We start from the raw sequence: 19,420 nt of genomic DNA, 5'->3' as shown, positions 1-19,420 counted from the left end.
TCAGTAATTATATTAATCTATACTTGAAGCTTTTAAACTGGATACATCTCTCTAAGTCCTATTTTACTATTTCTCCCTTAGGTTTTTCAATATCTGTTTCCCTAGGAGCTACTATGATTTCTTTTTTTTTTTTTTAACAAAACTAACTTTTAAAATGAGAGCTCAATCATTTTACTTCTCCACTTAAAATTAAAAACTTTCCCAATCTATCCTTCACTGAACTGGTTTACAACCTCTTAAGTTATATAAATTTTTTTAGTGTTCCATTTTGCTCATGTTCTGGCCTACACACACAATTAACACCAGGGTTTTTTGTTTATTTTGAGGTTTGTTTGGTTTTTTTTTTTGCTATTTCATTTTTTTGTGACGCCAGAGATCAAACCCAGGTCTCTCTCTCACACTAGACATACACTTTACCAGTGCATCATATTCGCAGTCCAAGTTTTAAAAGAACAAAATCTGCTAAAATATGACTGTTCCCAAGTCTTCACTGACCCTTTTGTCAAAGCAGTTAGGCGTACCTTATATATCTTACTTCATTGTATTTTATGCAACTTCCTCCACTATAGTAAGGGTCTCTGATCTTGATTTCTGTGGTTTTTTGGAGGGGTGAGGGGAGACACACTTTGTGGTACTCAGATTATTCCTGGTTCAAGGATCGCTCAGGGACCATATGGGGTGCCAGTGATTGAACCTGGGTTGACCTATTGCTGTACTATCTCTCTTTGAGGTCTTTGATCTTTTTCATCTTGCATCTTAAAGGCAGAGCCGAGAGTCAAACAAACAGAATTAAATCGATACCCCAAAAATATCTGTAATGTGCAGGCAACATGTATAGATAGCTTAATAATTAATGTGGAAAATTAGTTATTCTACAATGAAAGTTTCTGTCAGACATTTAAAACTCCTTCAGCCAGCTTTAAGTACACAGGAAAAAAAAATTTTAAAGAAGCAGTGAAACTGCTATTTAGTACATTGTAATTCAAAATAGAAACATTAGAAACCTTACATGCTACCTAGGCATGACCTGTATTACAAATATCCAGAGAGAGACCAATCACAAATGTGACTTTTTAAAAAGTGATGACTGATCATGATGATCATGAGCTTTCTTTGTCATTTACACACTGAACAGCAGAATAAAAAGATAGAAGCTAAATTAGTGCTTTACAGAATTATTCATAGCTAAAGTATGGTGGCAACTAAAACGTGACCAAGCTTTTAAATGACAAGTGTTACTTAACTAAATCATGATGAAACATGCATACTGAAACTGCACATGGCACTGATGATTTCAAGTGTTTGTGACCCTAAAAAATACTTCAGGACCTAGGCAACAGTACAGTTGGTAGGGAGCTTGCCTTGCTTAAGGCTAGCCTGCATTGAATCCCTAGCACCCTATACAGGTACCTGTGTAATCCAGGAGTGATCCCTGAGAGCAGAGCCAGGAGCAAACCCTGAGCACTGCCATGTATGGCACCCTCCAAAACAATAAAAAATGTTTCTAATCTGCTAGAAACTATAAGATGCTTCAACACATTGCATCATGTCCAAACTGCTGACATAATTCAAATTAAGTATTCTACTTGATTTTAGATTACAAGTAGATTTATGGGCTGGAGCGATAGCACAGCGGGTAGGGCATTTGCCTTGTACGCAGCCAACAGGGGTTCAATTCCTCTGTCCCTCTTGGAGAGCCCAGCAAGCTACCGAGAGTATCCTGCCCGCACAGCAGAGCCTGGCAAGCTCCCCGTGGTGTATTTAATATGCCAAAAACAGTAACAAGCCTCGCAATGGAGACGTTACTGGTGCCCACTTGAACAAATTGATGAACGTGAGGACAGTGCTGAAGTAGGTTTATATTTCGAAAGCAGATAGACCCACTAATTATGTAAAACCTTTAGAAATAGAACTGGTAAACGGTGACAAATTGGGAGATGGTACAAGGGTTAGACCAACCCAGGTTCAATTCCTGGCATAATATGGCCTCCCGAACAGCAAAAGGTATAGCCCTAGAAGTCCTGAGTGGTCCCTAGTACAGAAAAGTTCAAATAGCACCACATCAAGCATTGAATCATGACAAATGGGTATTTTTTTCATATATCACTGAAACATTCACTCATTAAAATGTCAAAACCAAGCATAATCAACTAAACTTAAAAAAAGCTCCTCTTGGATATATAAGTTCAATATAAGAAGTCTATTTCAATTTACTAATACAAAAGGATACTAAGTCAAATCAGCTGAAAGCTTTATCAGATCACATAAGCTATGAGTGCAATTACAGAATATACACAAAGAGAAGGTATGCAATTATTCATTTGCAGAGGGAGAGTGCTTTTATTCAATACTCAAACTTTACTACTAATTTGGTTCAACTTGGCTTAGTTCCTAGAAGGCTAGACTCAGAGCAATCCAATGTTAACATATGACAAATTCTAAGAGAATAAAATCAGGGCTGAATTCATCACTTAGTATTTGACTTATAGAAATAATGATTTTTCTTTTAAATGTGATCAAGGCAGTAGCTAGGGAAATAGCTACTTAGATGAAAAGTAGTTTTCCAGCATCTAAAAAGAATGACATCTTTCCAGCCCCTATAGTTCTAATTTAAAATAAGACTGTAAAAAAAATAAATAAATAAAATAAAATAAGACTGTCTTGCTCCAAAGATTGAGTACAAGTAAAGAATGAATTTTAGTTCATTTCTTCATGCTGTAGAATGATTCTCTGGGCTGGAGTGACAGCACAGCAGGTAGGGCGTTTGCCTTGCACATTGGCTGACCCGGGTTTGATTCATCCGTCCCTCTCAGAGAGCCCGGCAAGCTACCAAGGGTATCCTGCCTGCAAGGCAGAACCTGGCAAGCTTCCCATGGCGTATTGGATATGCTCCAAACAGTAACAAGTATCACAATGGAGATAGTTACTGGTTCCCGCTTGAGCAAATCAATGAACAACGGGAGGACAGTGCTACAGTGCTAGAGTAGAATGATTCTTTAGGCTCTTGTTTTAATATTAGGTGGATGTGGAAAGGACTAGTGCAACAAAACCGACTACCAGATTTCACCACAAAACTCTTGGTGGCCAGCACAGAATCAACATTGTATCCTGTTTCTTCAGAGAAAAAAACAAACAAATAATTTATGACCTATTTTCATATCACCACTGCATGGTTTAATTCTGCTAAAATGGGTAAACAGGAGCCTGAAAAATAGTACAGGGGTAATTCTTTTGCCTTGCACACAACATGGTTCTCGCCCCAGCACTGCCCGCCAGATGTGGCCCCAAAATAAACAAACAAAAAAGGGAAATAGCAGGGACTGGGAGTACAGTGGGTGGAGTGCGCTTGCCTTTCACACAGTCAACCAGGTTTGATGCCAGACCTCATATGTCACCCAAACCCCATCAAGAGTGATCCCTGAGCACAAAGCAGGAATAAGCCTAAGCACCACCAGGTATGACCCAAAATCAAACAAACAAACAAAAAAAATACTCTGCATGGGCACACAAGTGTGCATGTCTATTGTAAGCCATGAAGCTAGAATTCTCAGCTCACCCACAATCTCATTGTATTTCTGAAAGTTGACTCGCGTGTTTGTTTAGAGTGCTGCAATATTAACCTCCATTGCATTCAGTCAAATGTCTTCACAAAGGCCATGAGTATGCCCAAAGATATAAAAGACTCCCATCTTCCCCCTCTAGTGGAACCGTACAGTTCATTCGCCAAAGATAGACTTTTTCATTCACTATCTTCTCATTGTAGATAGGTTCCAAGATCACATCATGAAGGAAGTGAAGCAATTTCCTCAGGAAAATCAGGCACAACAGGTAAGTTTTTCCTGGGGACCTAACACCTATACTGCAGCCACTGGATTTTCATATAAACAAACCCTTTAAAGACCACTTGAATTATTCCTACTCTGTGGATCATGAGTGGGAATCACCAACTGACACTGGCTGGAAACATTAAGTGACCATCCTCAGTACCATTATGCACATGAGAGATTTAAGAACTGGGACCCTGAACAACACAGAACAGTCAATAAAAGTTTCAAAAACACAGTAATTTCCAATCCGCTATTATGAAGATGACACACTGTGAAAGTGACAAAGTAAACACCGGAGTGGTGCTAAGGATGGTGTATCAGATAAAACCAATGATGGTCATGCAGATTCTTCAAACACAAAAATGACATTTTTTTGCCTAATTTTGCAACAGTAACTTTTCTTAAGTATAATGTTACTTATCCACTGAAAGCACAAATCAGTAATAACTGATGTTAACCATTTTTTAACCAAAAAAATTTTCCCCGAACTCTCACAAAGAGATGATATGCATCAACTTGGACTACTTGATTTTACCATACATCCACAAGTATTCTGTTCATTCAACTCTTGCATTAAAAATTAGTAATAAATGATTTATTTGTAATAATAGTTTAGTAACTATTATTAAATTTAATGTTATTTGGTAATAGATTGTTTTTAATATTTGGGCCCCACCCAGCAGTGCTCAGAGGTTACTCCTGGCTCCGCACTTAGGAATTACTCCTGGTGGTGCTTGGGGAACCATATGGGATGTCAGGTATCGAACCCAGGTCAGCTATGTGCAAGGCAAGTGGCCTACCTACTGTACCACTGCTCTAGCCAGTAATAATTTTTTAAGTAATACCAGCACATTATTTTTTTAAGAGGCTTTATACAGAGGCAAAGAGACAGTACATATTAGGCATGAACTGACGCATGTATGCTCTCTGCCACCACTTAGCCTTCTGAGCATCATCTAGTATAGCCCTGGAGGCACTGAAGCACCCCTAGGATGACTAGAGTGATACCTAGCACCACAGGTCTTTAGGCTTCCTGAGCATCATTTGGAATCCCATCCCCAAAATGTCACATAATGGTCATCCTGTTTTGGAGGGGGAAAAAAATTGACACAAAATCTGTAAAACTGTGCAAAGAAATATGGTTTTTTTCATCAACTGATCATCACCACTGCATAATCACTGCACTGTTCCTAAAGTAACACCAGTTACTACCCCCCAAAAGAAAAGTTTCACACAATGACTGTAATAGCTGCACCCCATTTTTTCTGCAAAAAAGGCACAAATTCCACAATGATTACACAGTGAAATGTAGTAAATGAAAAAATATCAATACTTCAATCTACAATTCAAATTTATGCTGTAGGTTTTTATATTATTTGAAAGATAACAGATAAAATCTTATACAGTGTCAACCATATTACTATGGTTATGCCAATAATGCCATACTTAGTTTTTACATTATCTCCAAGGAGCATGTAACAAACTAAGGTTCCTTACATGAGAAAGAAAATTCAAGAGTGCTTAGGGCCTGAGAGTATAGGAACTAAGGCCCCTGCTTTACATCCCACCAACACTGGCTGAAATTCTTGGCAACACAAATGATCCCCCCAAGCACCTCTCAGGGTCACTCCTCCGTACAAAGCCAGGAATAGCCCCTGAGCTCTGTTAGGTGTGGCTCAGCCCCACCTCAGAAATAAATATATAAATAAATAAATAAAATTAAACTATTAGGAGTGGTTAAAATAGCATGCGAAAGTTTTGTCTACATAGTGATACCTTAGACTAAGTAGTGATGTCTTAGACTAAATTGTAAATACTAACAAAATTCACTTTTCCACTCCTATTTCCCCCCATCCCAACTCACCATTTAGTAAAGGTATATGATTAAAACAGAATATAAAGTTATCTAATACTCTCCACTTTAGCATAGTTTATAATTCATTTATATTGGAGAATAAAATCTACTTCTTCTGAAACACCATTGTACTTTATACTACCAATAATAAAAAGAGATAGCACAACAAAATTAAAATACATTTTTGGGGCTGGAGCAATAGCACAGCAGGTAGGGCATTTGCCTGGCATGCGGCCAACCCGAACTCAATTCCCAGCATCCAATATGGTCCCCTGAGCAGGCCAGGAATAATTCCTGAGTGCAGAGCCAGGAGTAACCCCTGTGCATTGCTGGGTATGACCCAAAAAGTTAAAAAAAAATTAAAATACATTTCTATATACAGAAGAAGTGCTTGCCTTTATAAAAGACACTTTCTTTGGCTAAGGATAGATAGTATAGAGGATGGGATCTTTGGCTCGTAAGGCGCTGACCCAGGTTCAATCCCTGGAACCCTGTACAATCCCTTGAGTCCTTCCAGGTGTGATCTCAGTGTGCAGAACCAGGACTAATCCCTGAGCATAGCCGGTTACAGCCCCAAAAACCAAAAAGGAAAAAAAATGCAGTAAAAGGACAATACGGTCATGGTCCTCCCGTTGTTCATGGATTTTCTCGTGCGGGCCCAGTAAAGTCTCCATCATGAGACTAGTTACTGTGTTTGGCATATTGAATATGTCACGGGTAGCTTGCTAGGCTTTGCCGTGAGGGCGAGATACTCTCGGTAGCTTGCCGGGCTCTCTGAGAGGGGCAGAGGAATCGAACTCGGGTCGGCCATGTTGGCCGCTTGCAAGGCAAACGCCCTACCGCTGTGCTATCGCGCCCGCCCTAAAGGACAATACATCTTACTAAAAGAGCCTGGACTGTATCCATCACTCTACAATTACACAGGGTACTATAAGCTCTTCATAGGTGATACTAACATACTCCTTTGTTGAAATCCCAAAATAAAGCAATTGTTATTATCCCCATTTTAGAGCAGCCAGAGACAGGCACAGGCCCCATGGCACAAAGTTATACTAACCAGGACTGTCACACAGGCTGCCCACCACACACACAGGGACTCTGCTCCACTACAATAATCCATCATGGCTACAGAACTCTTCACACTCTGCATGAAACTTTTTAAATTAATATGGCAGTTTCTTGCACTATTTCAGCTATTTTTAATTCTGAAGGTTATGAAATTCTTCAATCTAAACCAGTAACCACATTAAGGAGCATTAAGCTGGGAGGCAAATGTCCAACAGACATTTTCATCTACAATCAATAATGCTGGCACTTTTTTGATGTTTTATTTATAAGCTAAAGTGTTCCATTAAGAAAAAAAATATCAGACCATTGCACTGATGCTTTGGAATTACTACTGACCCTTAAAATACTTGATGTGTTTTAGTTACAGCATAAGATGAAATAGTGCTGTTAAATACCCAAGAAAAGATTCACTATAGATTCTAAAAGCAGATGTCACATCCTCTGGGCTGGAGGCTTTCTATCCCTAACCTTGAAAACTGCACAAAGTTCACTCCAAAGATTCACTAAAGCTGACTGGTCCCTAACTACATGGCAAGACAGCAGGTAATGGAGTCTGAAAACTGACAAAAAGGAAAAAAAATCCAAATTAAACCTCTCAGTAGAATCATGTACAACTTTTCTTCTTTCATAAACAGAAGTATACTAAGAAACAGAACCATTAAAACGAAAACATTTAAAGATATAACTTAAGGCCAGAGAGATCATACTGAAATGAAGGCACTTGCCTTGCCTGAAGCTGACCCTGCTTTGATCTCTGTAGCTATATGATCCCCCAACCACTGTTAGTAGTGACCCCTGAGCACCGAGCCAGGAGTAGCCCCTGAGCCCTGTCTGGTGTGGCTCTAAACTCTCCCCAATTAAAAAAAACAGACATAACTTACATTTTACCACATAATTCTAGATCAGACACTATGAATAGCTCAACAGTCTCAAAGAAGAAAAGCGCACTTAGATTTGAATAATGACCCCTTTCTCCACAACATATTTAGAATGGCATCTTCTCCTTTAGAGTTACCATATTTGAAAGACTCATACAAATGAAAGGCTTATTCTGTATATTGTACCGATAAAATAAACAAACAAAAACCAGATTTTAGGGTCAGAGAGATTGTTCAGTGGGCTGTGTATGTTTTATATGAACACTGCCAGAACGTGATCCCCAAATTGAGAGTAGCACCTGAGCCCCTCTGGGCTCAAACAACAACAACAAAAAAACCCAACAGGGTATGGCTCCAAAACCAAATCAGACCCAAACAACTTTATTAAATGTTATGGACAGGAATAAAGTCCAGACTCACTTAATTTTTTGTGACACTGTCTTAACACTATCCCTGAAACTTTTCTTTCATAATTCAAAGATGCTTTTCTACAGGTATAATAATCAAACTTCTAAAAATTAAAGTTTTCTAGATTTACAATAAATCCATTTTTACCAAACTGAAACTGCAACTACATTATCTTAAATTGTCACTGTCCTCCCGTTGTTCATCAATTTGCTAGGGCAGGCCCAGTAACATCTCCATTGGAGACTTTGTTGTTACTGTGTCTGGCATATCGAATACATCATGGATAGCTTGTCAGGCTCTGCAGTGCGGGCGAGATACTCTCAGTAGCTTGCCGGGCTCTCCGAGAGGGGCGGAGGAATCGAACTCAGGTCGGCCATGTTGGCTGCATGCAAGGCAAACACCCTACCGCTGTGCTATCGCTCCAGCCCATCTTAAATTAATATGATACAATTCTTTGCAACCCACTGCATATACAGTTAAGTTTTATTCATGATGGGTGATGGAACATTATGACTGAAAATCACAAACAACTTTGTAACTGTGTATCTCATGGTGATTCAAAATCAAAGTGACAAAAATTAAACATTCTTTAAAAAAAAAAGACAAGCCACATACTGGAGTTACATCTAAAATTATGTAAAGAAGTTAAAAAGCAACTAACAACAAAGCTTAAAAAAAAGACAGAACCTTATGAAGACACTTCATTTAGAAGACATTTAAGGACCTAGAGAAATAGCACCATGGCTCAGTGCCTGCCCTGCAAGCAAATATATGGTAATGTGCTCAAATCCAAAGTGTTATATATATATGCCAAGAGTGGCCCAGGGAACTATGCTGTTTGAACCTCGCTGATCTGCAACCTGTGGTCCTCAGCACAAGTAGCAGCCAGTCACATTACAGCCAGGTATGTGTGAGCAATACAAAAAAGGAGTACAACACCCAACACGCACAACTAAAGCTTAGTGTGAGCACCAAGACCAAGAAGTCTGAGTTCTACCAAAACTTTAACTTGAGTGCTTTGATTAAACATTCAAGTACCGCAAGAGGAGACAAATCTCACAAGCACCATAGCCCAGGCCCAAGGGGAAACCCTAGGGTAAGCATCACAGCTGAAAAGCTGCAAACACCACTGTCAGGCACACTGCACAAGTCCTGGTCATCACTCATCATCAACAAAGGGGAAGAGTGGAAGAGTGCAAAAAAACAAAGTACCCCACTGGCATAATAAGCACATGCAACACTTCCTGACATCAGAGGATTGAGATAGTATAGTGAGTGGCCTTGGTCCTTACACTCAGCAGACACAAGTTTGATCCCCAGCCCACCAGGAGTAATCCCTAAGCACAGAGTCAGACATAATCCCCAAGCCAAACCCAAAACACCACAAACCAAAATAAATAAATAAATAATTCCAGAAAACTTCAACATCATTATAGGGAAGTGTGAATTAAAATCGTAAGCTATTACTGCATGCTAATTATCAGAGAAGCAATGTAAAGAAAAAGCCTGATAAAACCAGTGGCTTAGGAAAGGCTTAAGACAACTGCAACTCTCATACAGCTTTTTTGGTTTTAGTTCTCACAGTGTGTGAATGCAAAATGATACAGGAAGTTTGGAAAAGTTTGGCAGCTTCTTAAAATTTAAGCATATACTTAGAATACTACCACCCAGCAATCTTATTCATAGGTAGTCATCGACGAGAAAAGAAAATACATATTCACAGAAATGTTTAGAGAAGGCCTGTTCATAATCTCCCCAACCTGAAAATACAAATACCCTTCAACAGACACTATTTCTAGTACACATTCAATATAACAAATTCAGCAATAAAAATCACCGATACACAAACACACTGTCACTGTCCTCCCGTTGTTCATCAATTTTGCTCGAGCGGACCCAGTAATGTCTTCAATTTTTGAGACTTCTTGTTACTGTGTTTGGCATATTGAATATGTCACGGATAGCTTGCCAGGCTTTGCCGTGTGGGCGAGATAATCTCGATAGCTTTCTGGGCTCTCTGGGAGGGGCAAAGGAATCAAACCCAGCTCGGCCGGGCTGGCTGCGCGAAAGGCAGATGCCCTTCCACTGTGCTATCACTCCAGCCCACACAAACATACATGAATTTAAAAATTATGCTAAAATTATTGTTTTAAATAAAATGTATTATGCTAAGTCAAAGAAACAAAACTTTAAACCATTTAAGTATAGTTCCACTCATGGAACATTCTAGAAAAAGGCAAATCTGGGGCAAAAGTTCAGCACAAACAAACAAACAAACACTGTCCTCCCATTGTTCATCGATTTGCTCAAGCGGGTCCAGTAACATTTCCATTGTGAGACTTCTTGTTACTGTGTTTAACATGTTGAATACTCTCGGTAGCTTGCCAGGCTCTCTGAGCACAAACTAAAAAATGATTAATTTTATTATGTTATAATTTGAGATTAAGAAAACATAAAAATTGTTTTGCCATTAAGGAAATTAAAATAATTATAAAATTTATTAAAAATTAAAATGAACATAAATCTGTAAACATTAATTCCAAATATAGAACATCACATCTCAAAAAATATTTTATAATATTGAGACCTGCCATAGCATAAAAAACTTTACTTTTTATTCAGTAAAATTTAAATTAAAATGTTGTTTAGAGTAGCTTTTTTGAAACCACTTTTATTAGTTTCTAATAAATCAATGTTTTCATATGCCTAGAAATACAGTTATATCATTCCTTTATTATAGCACTGCAGCACTGTCCTCCCGTTGTTCATCCATTCGCCTCAAGCGGGCACCAGTAACGTCTCCATTGTGAAACTTGTGGTTACTGTTTTTGGCATATCAAATACACCACGGGGAGCTTGCCAGGCTCTGCCATGCAGGCGGGATACTCTTGGCAGCTTGCCGAGCTCTCTGAGAGGGACAGAGGAATCGAACCCGGGTTGGCTAGTGTCAAGTAAACACCCTACCTGCTGTGCTATCACTCCATCCCTCCTTTATTATAATGAATAAAAATATTGCTCTTATGAAATATATTAAGAATTAATTTACTACTGAAGCTGTGTGGTTATAAATTTTTCAAATCTCTGGAATACCATCATCCACTTACTGGTCCATTCCATTTTAGAAATCTCAGAAACAACAGTTAAATAGCTCCTTCCACATTACAGAGGCAGGTGTGTATCTGGAAGTGAGGGGAAGGCTGGAATGACAGCTATTTTTCTTGTCCTTTAGCAAGTAAAAACACAAACCAGTTTCAAACTAGGCTCTTTCTGAAGAGCACAATTTCCCCACTACTAAAGATGTAACCTAATGAAGTTAAATAACTTGATTACATTTTATCGAAACAAAATGCTTATTTTTTTCCTAGTTAAATATATTCAGGAACATTTTAAATGCTAAGAAGAAAATAAATATTTGTATTGCATATGGTGGTTTATATATTATCTCTTTTATACCTTAACAAAACATATCAAAAAGTTTTTTCTTTCTTTTTAATACATTTTTGGGGCCATACCTCATAGTTCTCAGAGCTTACTTCAGGCTCTTTTATCAAGGATCACTCCTTGTGGTGCTCAGGGACCATAAAGCAGAGTTAGGGACTGAACTCAGGTCAGCCATGTGCAAGGTGACTTGCTGTACTATCTCTCAAGACCTTTCATTTCCATTTTATAAATGTTAAAGTCTGTTAAGTAAGGTTAATAGTTCATGATCAAACAAACCAATAAAGTGTAGGGCCAGAAAGTTGTTTTTTCACTACTCTGCCCATCTATTGTGACATCTACTATACTCTGAAGAGAGTAAACATGGGAATTCTACCCCCTATAGATAACTCAAAATGTTATCAGTACCTTATCTAATATCTAAACTTTAAAGAAAAAGTATGAGGGGGAGAAACCTATAAAAAACATCCTGAAGTAAATCTCTGATAACACTATCATTTAAAAAAACAAAACAGGGAGGGGCCGGAGCAATAGTACAGTGCCAAGGGCGTTTGCCTTGCATGTGGTCTATCTGGTTCGATCCCCCTGGATCCCATATGGTCCCCCAAGCACTGCCAGGAGTGATTCTTGAGTAAACCCTGAGCATGGCCGGGTGTGACCCAAGAAGACAAAAATAATTAATTAATTAAAATACAGAGAAAGAATTACTAGGGTAGGGCACTTGCCTTGAATGCAGTCTACCATGATTAGATCCCAGCACCCCCAAGAGTTCCCTGAGCACCACTGGGGATAAGCCCTGAGAACTGTCAGGTTGGACCAAAAATATAAAACAAAAAGATAAAAAAAAATCTTGAAAAAAAAACTAAGGAATTGTTCTAGAAGGTAGTATGTAATCTGGAAACAGGCATTATAATTTTACATATATATTAACATAATATTAATAAACCATAATATCCTGTGTAGCTACCCCATGACATATTCGATATGCCAAACACAGTAACAAGTCTCACAATGTTACTGGGCCCGCTCAAGCAAATCAATGAACAATGGGAGGACAGTAACAGTGACAGCAATATCCTGTGTGTCCTGGCTAGGCCGCCATTCTGTATATTATAGACTAAGAAAATTAACCAAATTTAGTGGTAACTAAATGGGGACCAACTTTTGGGTAGAAAAAAGCAAAGACCATTACTTCAGACAAACTGATAAGTTTGAATACAAACAATTATTAGACAATATTGAACCAATGTTAAATTTCCTGAATTTGGTCACTGTAAAACCATATGTTAGAGTACTTACTCTTAAGTGGTACATATTTTAGGTATATCAAAATGGAAGGGTACAATGCCTGTGGACTTACTCAAATGGTTAAAAATGATGTGAGAACAAAGAAATGGAAAAACGTTAACTATCTAGGTAAGGATTATACAGGGTTCACTTGAATTATTGAGTTTAGAGTGTAAAATTTTAGAAGATAGAGAAATAAAGATTAAAAGTAAAATAACTTATCCTTAAAATTTTGTTCAATACCTGAAAATTTTCAAACATTTCCAATAAGATAGGGGCCAGAAAGATAGTATAGTGTGTAGGGTGCTTGCCTTGCATGGGGCCAACCTGAGTTGGATCTGCACAACATATGGTCCCAAGCTCCGCCAGAAGTAATTCCTTAGCACAAAAGGAATGGCTCAAAAAAAGATGTAAACAAATTAACTGTGGTTTGAATCAAGTAGTATTTGCTGATTAAAAACAACAACAAAAAAAAAACAGTATGAAACCAAGGCAACAAACAAAATATAATACATCTTGGCCTAGAGAGAGAGTAAAGCAGTCAGGGTGCTTGCTTTGCATGTGGGCCAATCTGGGCCAATCTCAGTTCCTTCCATCCATCAATCCATAGCCCTGCCAGGAGTAATCCCTGAAACTGGAGCCAGGAGAAAGGTGGAACAAAGCAAAGACCGTTACTTCAGACAAACTGATAAATTTGAATACAATTATTAGACAACAATATTGAACCAATGTTAAATTTCCTGAATTTGGTCACTGTAAAACCGTATATTAGAGTATTAATTACTCTTAAGTGGTACATATTTTAGGTATATCGAAATGGAAGGGTACAATGCCTGTGACTTACTCAAATGGTTAAAAATGATGTGACCAAGTATGGCCCAAAGAAACAAAATAAAGGAATAGCTCTGTAGCACTGTCCTCCTGTTGTTCATCAATCTGCTTAAGCGGACACCAGTAACATCTCACAACAAATTGTGAGACTTATTGTTACTGTTTTTGGCTTATTGAATACGCCAAGGGGAGCTTGCCAGGCTTTGCTGTGCGGGCGGGATACTCTCGATAGCTTGCCAGGCTGTCCAAGAGGGGAGGAGGAATCAAACTCGGATTGGCCGCGTGCAAGGCAAACGCCCTACCCACTGTGCTATCGTTCCAGCCCAAAATAAAGGAATACATCTAAAAATATACTTTAGGAGCAACACATACTTTACAAAACACTATGATATTTTTAGTAAAATTTATATCATGTCCTTTTCACTTTTCTTGTATTAAAATTTGCAATGCAACAGACAAAATTCGACATCCAGTTCCCACAGATCAAGAGTTTTCTAAACACTAGGCATACCCGCTATCAGACACTATGTATTTAACATTCAATTCATTTTCTATTTTCACTACTGTTTATCCCATCCCACTCCAAAGATTTTTGGGGGGATGGGTCATGCCCACCAGTGCTCAGGATATCATACAGTACCATGGCTTAAACCCTGGTTTCTTGCATACAAAAGAGCATTTCAAGCAGTCCTCTGATCTATTTCCCTTCCTCCCATTCCAACAGATTTTTAAGTTTCTTCTAACCAATATATTTTACTATGAATGAAGTAAGGCTGCATCATGTAGACTTTTTTTTCCCAAGAATTCAACCCTAAGCTTTCCAATTCAGGCTCCAACAGTATAGACACTATTCCACTAAATAAGCATGCCCCCTTTGGAGACCAACAGAACTAAGAAGGCAACTCTCTTGTTACACAGGCCTCTCTCAATGCCTATATCTTGCCAAGCTTTGATCTCAGTATTTAAGGCAGTTCTGTATAACAAAGTGCCAAATGTAAGAGAGCTTTATCTGTTTCTCAACTAAAGGCACTTTTAGAGCTTCTGAAGGGGAAATTAGGTACTCTGCACATCTGTAGAATACAACTAATGTAAAATATACAACCTTATTTCCTTTTTTGTTGTCATGTACAGTAATTTCACAAACTAGTTTAATTCTATTATTCAATTCTAATAAAAATAAATGTGGTCCAGAGAGATAGTACAGAAGCTAAGGCACTTGCCTTGTACGTGGGCAACCCAGGTTGGATTCCTGGCATCCCATATGGTCCCCTGAGCAATGCAAGGAGTCACTCTTGATGGCAGAGCCAGGAGTAACCCCAGAGAACCACCAGGTTTGGCTCCAAAACCAAAAATAAAACAAATCACCTAATACCAATAAATGTACTCTTTCATTATAATGACAAGATCACAATACATTTTTTTTTACTTTTCTAACATTTATTTTTTGGTTTCTATCCAAATCATGGTGCCTGTCATTTTTTTTTTTAGTCAACTGAAATTACAGTTATTCATGATTATGTTTCAAGAGTACATTGTTGCAATACCAATCCCTTCACTAGGGTCCACTTCCCCTCCATCAATTCTCACCCCCATCCCCACACCCCACCGCCTTCATCCTCTTTGCTTCCCACCTACCAGTCGGCCTCTTCAAGGTACACTTTTTAATTAAAAACATATGTTTCCGGCATTGTCCTTTACAGTACTGCTGCCAATAGCATTTCATACTAATACTTGACCACTTTTCAGCACCACCTCCTCCTCCTCAGGTTTGATCCTTGCCCCCCGCCCACAGTCCTTGACCCCCCCCACCTATCTCCCAACTCCCACAGGTAGTGTTTTTCCTACTTACTACCAATTCTCATGTTCTTGATCACAACATATTTTAAATCAACACTCAAACTGCTCAACCTTTCTTTAAACTCAACTTCACATATTTTGTCTTTAGTTATTTCTGAGTCTCCCAATGTGCCTATCTCTTATTCTCCAAACAACATAAAACAGAATCTCCAATTGTACACAAAAATTTTTAGAGATTTTTTTTTACAACACAGTAAAACAATAAAATAAAGCTACTCTTTGGTATTCTGTATCCACAAAGCTACCTTACCTCTGAATAGTTTTCAGTGGAAGTTTTAATACTTCCTGATGATCTCCACAAGAATATCAGGGAATTCTACAAAATTGGAATTCCCAATTTTGCTAATTTTTTTAATTATCTTTTAAATGTATATCTTATTTTATAATTCTACTGATGTTTCAACTCTTCTCTGGAACCAAAAAAATACCACACTATAAATACTGAGACTATCTGCCTAGTATCAGCTTTGACTAAATCATAGGAGCAAAAAGTTTCAATGATAGGGGCTGGAGTGATAGCACAGCGGGTAGGGCATTTGCCTTGCATGTGGCCAACCCGGGTTCGATTCCCAGCATCCCATATGGTCCTCTGAGCACCGCCAGGAGTAATTCCTGAGTGCAAAGCCAGGAGTAACCCCTGAGTATCACCAGGAGTGACCCAAAAAACAAAAAAAAAAAAGTTTCAATGATATAAGAATATAACACTTTAAAGCCTAATCTTTCATGCCACAGACTGTTTTAAAAGATTGTTGCAGAATGATAAATATCATTTATACTAGATTTAAATGAAAACTTTTAAATCTTTAAATTAAAGATCATTGCTGAGGCTGAAGTGATAGCACAGCAGGTAGGGCATTTGCCTTGCACGCGGCAGACCTGGGTTCAATTCCCAGCATCCCATATGGTCCCCTGAGCACTGCCAGGAGTAATTTCTGAGTGCAGAGTCAGGAGTAACCCCTGTGCATTGCCGGGTGTGACCCAAAAAGCAAAAAAAAAATTTAAAAAAAAAAGATCATTGCTTAGTAACCTTAAGTAACAAATTTCTTTGTAAAAGTCTCTTTTTAGGGGAGGGGGCCACACTCTCGGGAGTTCATGACTTACTCCTGGCTCTGTACTCAGGGATCACCCCAGTGGTGCTTGGGGAACATATGGGATGCCAGAAATGGAACCGGGGTCTGTGGCATGCAAGGCCAGTGCCTACTCGGCTATACTATTGCTCTAGTCCTATAAAATTCTAAAATACAAGATGTTGCTAACACATACTAAGGAAACTTAACACATACTAAGGAAAATTAATTGTTTTAAATTAATGTTTAAAACTCCCAAGTCTAAGACGAATACTGTGCCATCATAACAAGGTTCACCATCCAGGATTGAGCCAAAGAATTCCATCCTAACATCTTTTTGATCAAAGACCTCTGAGAAAATTAAAGTTCAGAAAGCTCTTCCCAGAAAAATTTCACATGGGCACACACAAATTTTAATACAATGTTTGAAAGCAGGAATCAACAAAGAAAACTATCAATCCCAGGGAAATAACTGCTAACACTGATTTTAGGGAAACACAGCCTTAAATAAATGTTTGACATTCTATGAAAATATGTGTTTTTATTAGACATACACTGAACTTTGAAGACCAAGGTAAATGCTGCAGCACCTTCTGTTCTGAAATAACTGTAGCTAACTTTTCCAAAAAAGGGACTCTGTAACCTCTTGAGGTATGAGGCCCTGTGCCATCTTATCGGTCCCTCATCATCATTTTAACCATCTCTTAACTATGGAGACTCGAAAAGCTACCTCCGCCTACTTGAGTTACTGCTGACAAGCAGCCATCTAGTTGGCCCTTTGATACCTCAAGTGACACAACTCAGGGCTTCATCCCAATCTGAGGAAAGGCTGAGAAATGTTAAAAGTTCTAATTTGGCTAGCATAGTTTCTAAATTGTAAATACTGCCTCATAATTTCTCCTTCAATTACTTTCCAAGTAATGAAATACTTAGCCATTTAACGTATCATAAAATTAAGCAAATAATTGTTTCGACTCTTCCTTTAGAAAATAAGTCATTATTATGCTGAAAAAGTACTTTCCGTGTATAATTCAAAAATTTAAAGGGTACTTTCCGTGTATAATTCAAAAATTTAAAGGATCAATTAAGATGACATACTATACAGCTTCTCACTACATGAAACATTTAAAAATAACCAACATTGAAAGATATGAAAGACTGAAAGAATATAGTGACTTAATATTAGTATCGATTGTATCTACAAATAGTTTATTTTCATTTCAACTTACACCTATGATTCTGTAATAAACAGTTCTAACCAATGTGATATAAATATAGATATCATTATTTATTCATTAAATAAAGCTTTTCAGAAATACAAATTGTCTGTCTCCTTCAACAGCTCCTAACAGCAAGAAAAAACCTCCTATTGAGACCACTGAATCAATAAGGTTCATTTATCATATTATAAAAAAAATTCCTTAGCCATATGATCTTCCTTTTGACAACAGTTTCTGAACTAATCACAGTAATGCTGGACAAAAAAAAAAAAACTCAGCAATATTTTCCAAAGTGACCGATGTACTCAAATCAGATTTTTTTTTTAAAAAATTGATCCTTAATACAGCCAAACTTTATTTTCAAAATTCTACTCCCCTGGACCGTCTCAGAGAATCAAACACAGTATTGAGGAGGAGGCTACCTTGTAAGGAGCTTCTTCTGGCCTTTCAATAATTAAACTCCCCTCAGGGATACAAAGTAAACTTACCACTTACTCTCTGCAAATTGCATAGGTCACTATTTCAGTAAGTTGATACAGTAGGACTACAACAATTCCCTGGTAACAAATCTATTTTCTAATAAACAGCTGCTTCTCTACTCTCCCCCACCCCCAAACCAAAGAACACTTGGGAAAAAAAAAAAGGCACGGCATACTGAAGCTCTAGTAAACGGTCCTCTGAATAAAATCACGGACTGAAACACTTTATTGATCATTGTAGATAATTACGGATTCATTCATCACAAAACGTGCTCTCGCCCTTCATATTGTTTGATGCCCCATTCACTTAAAACTGAGTCCGTTTTAAATCAATGCACCGTCTTCTGGTGCCCAAATACTGTTCATCTAAGATTAAGTTTGACGATATGAGCTTTTTAACGCAAATTTTGTTCATCACCTTGTTACTAATATAAACAGGAATGACTGAAATAGCTTACCTAAAGCATGCACTAAAGATAGTTAAACACTGCCCCACCCCTCGTAAGGCAGAATGACTGGAACATTTTAATACCCTCCATCACGTACTAGTAACAGTTATAGAACCCTCCAATTGGCGCCAGAAGACGCATATCTTCCAGAAGCTTATTCTTAAATAGATTTCCTATCACCCTCTACACCAAACATTACACTGAGAATAAGTAATTGTTGAAATCACAAGCTCTGTAATCGCCTCGCTGAACAATTGTCATTTGCTCAACTTTTCCCTGTTTTTTTTTTTAAATATCGCTAAAGGTAAGGGAAAAAAAAACATATGTGAGGATTTTCCGGATAATTGCTCAATTAAGATTAGATTTCGGAGCTTGGAAATCATTACGGGACATTATGAAAATTCCAAAGTGAATAAGAGAAAGCAAGATGCTAAGAGGAACGGGTTTATGTGCAGACACACTGACCACGTCTGTGTAAAGTCAGAGAGAATTTGCGGATGCCAACCAGGACTTCCAAAAAATCTACCCCTCCCCCCGCCCTTCCCTCCACTCCCTCCAGCCCCTCAGTCTGGCGGGGGATGCTACTCACCGAGTTTCTCCACCAACTTCAACATCACCCCTCCGATGTGCACCTCCCCGGTCACCCTTAAGGTGACATCGCGGTTCAGGTCCGTCACATGAACGCTCAGTTCCCACGTCCCGTCCGCGTAGCAGCCATCTGGCATCCTTATCCCGTCCAGAGCCATGGCTCCTTCC

At 38.4% G+C, this 19,420-nt stretch overlaps 1 protein-coding gene across 6 annotated transcripts in view; it reads right to left on the bottom strand.

Annotated features, from left to right (window-relative positions):
• Positions 1–19,420, bottom strand: part of FERMT2 (FERM domain containing kindlin 2) — an 86,392-nt gene that overhangs the window by 66,356 nt on the left and 616 nt on the right. For all 6 annotated transcript variants that reach the window (XM_056133473.1, XM_056133475.1, XM_056133477.1 and 3 more), the window contains exon 2: positions 19,254–19,419. In XM_056133473.1, coding sequence (XP_055989448.1) covers positions 19,254–19,410 — 157 coding nt within the window. In that variant the 5' untranslated portion in view covers positions 19,411–19,419. The remainder of the gene's footprint in view (positions 1–19,253; position 19,420) is intronic.

The sequence above is a fragment of the Sorex fumeus genome, unplaced genomic scaffold, assembly GCF_029834395.1.
Source record: "Sorex fumeus unplaced genomic scaffold, SorFum_2.1 ptg000098l, whole genome shotgun sequence".
In the NCBI taxonomy this organism is placed as follows: Eukaryota; Metazoa; Chordata; class Mammalia; order Eulipotyphla; family Soricidae; genus Sorex; species Sorex fumeus.
This window is presented reverse-complemented; position numbering and strand designations above follow the sequence as displayed.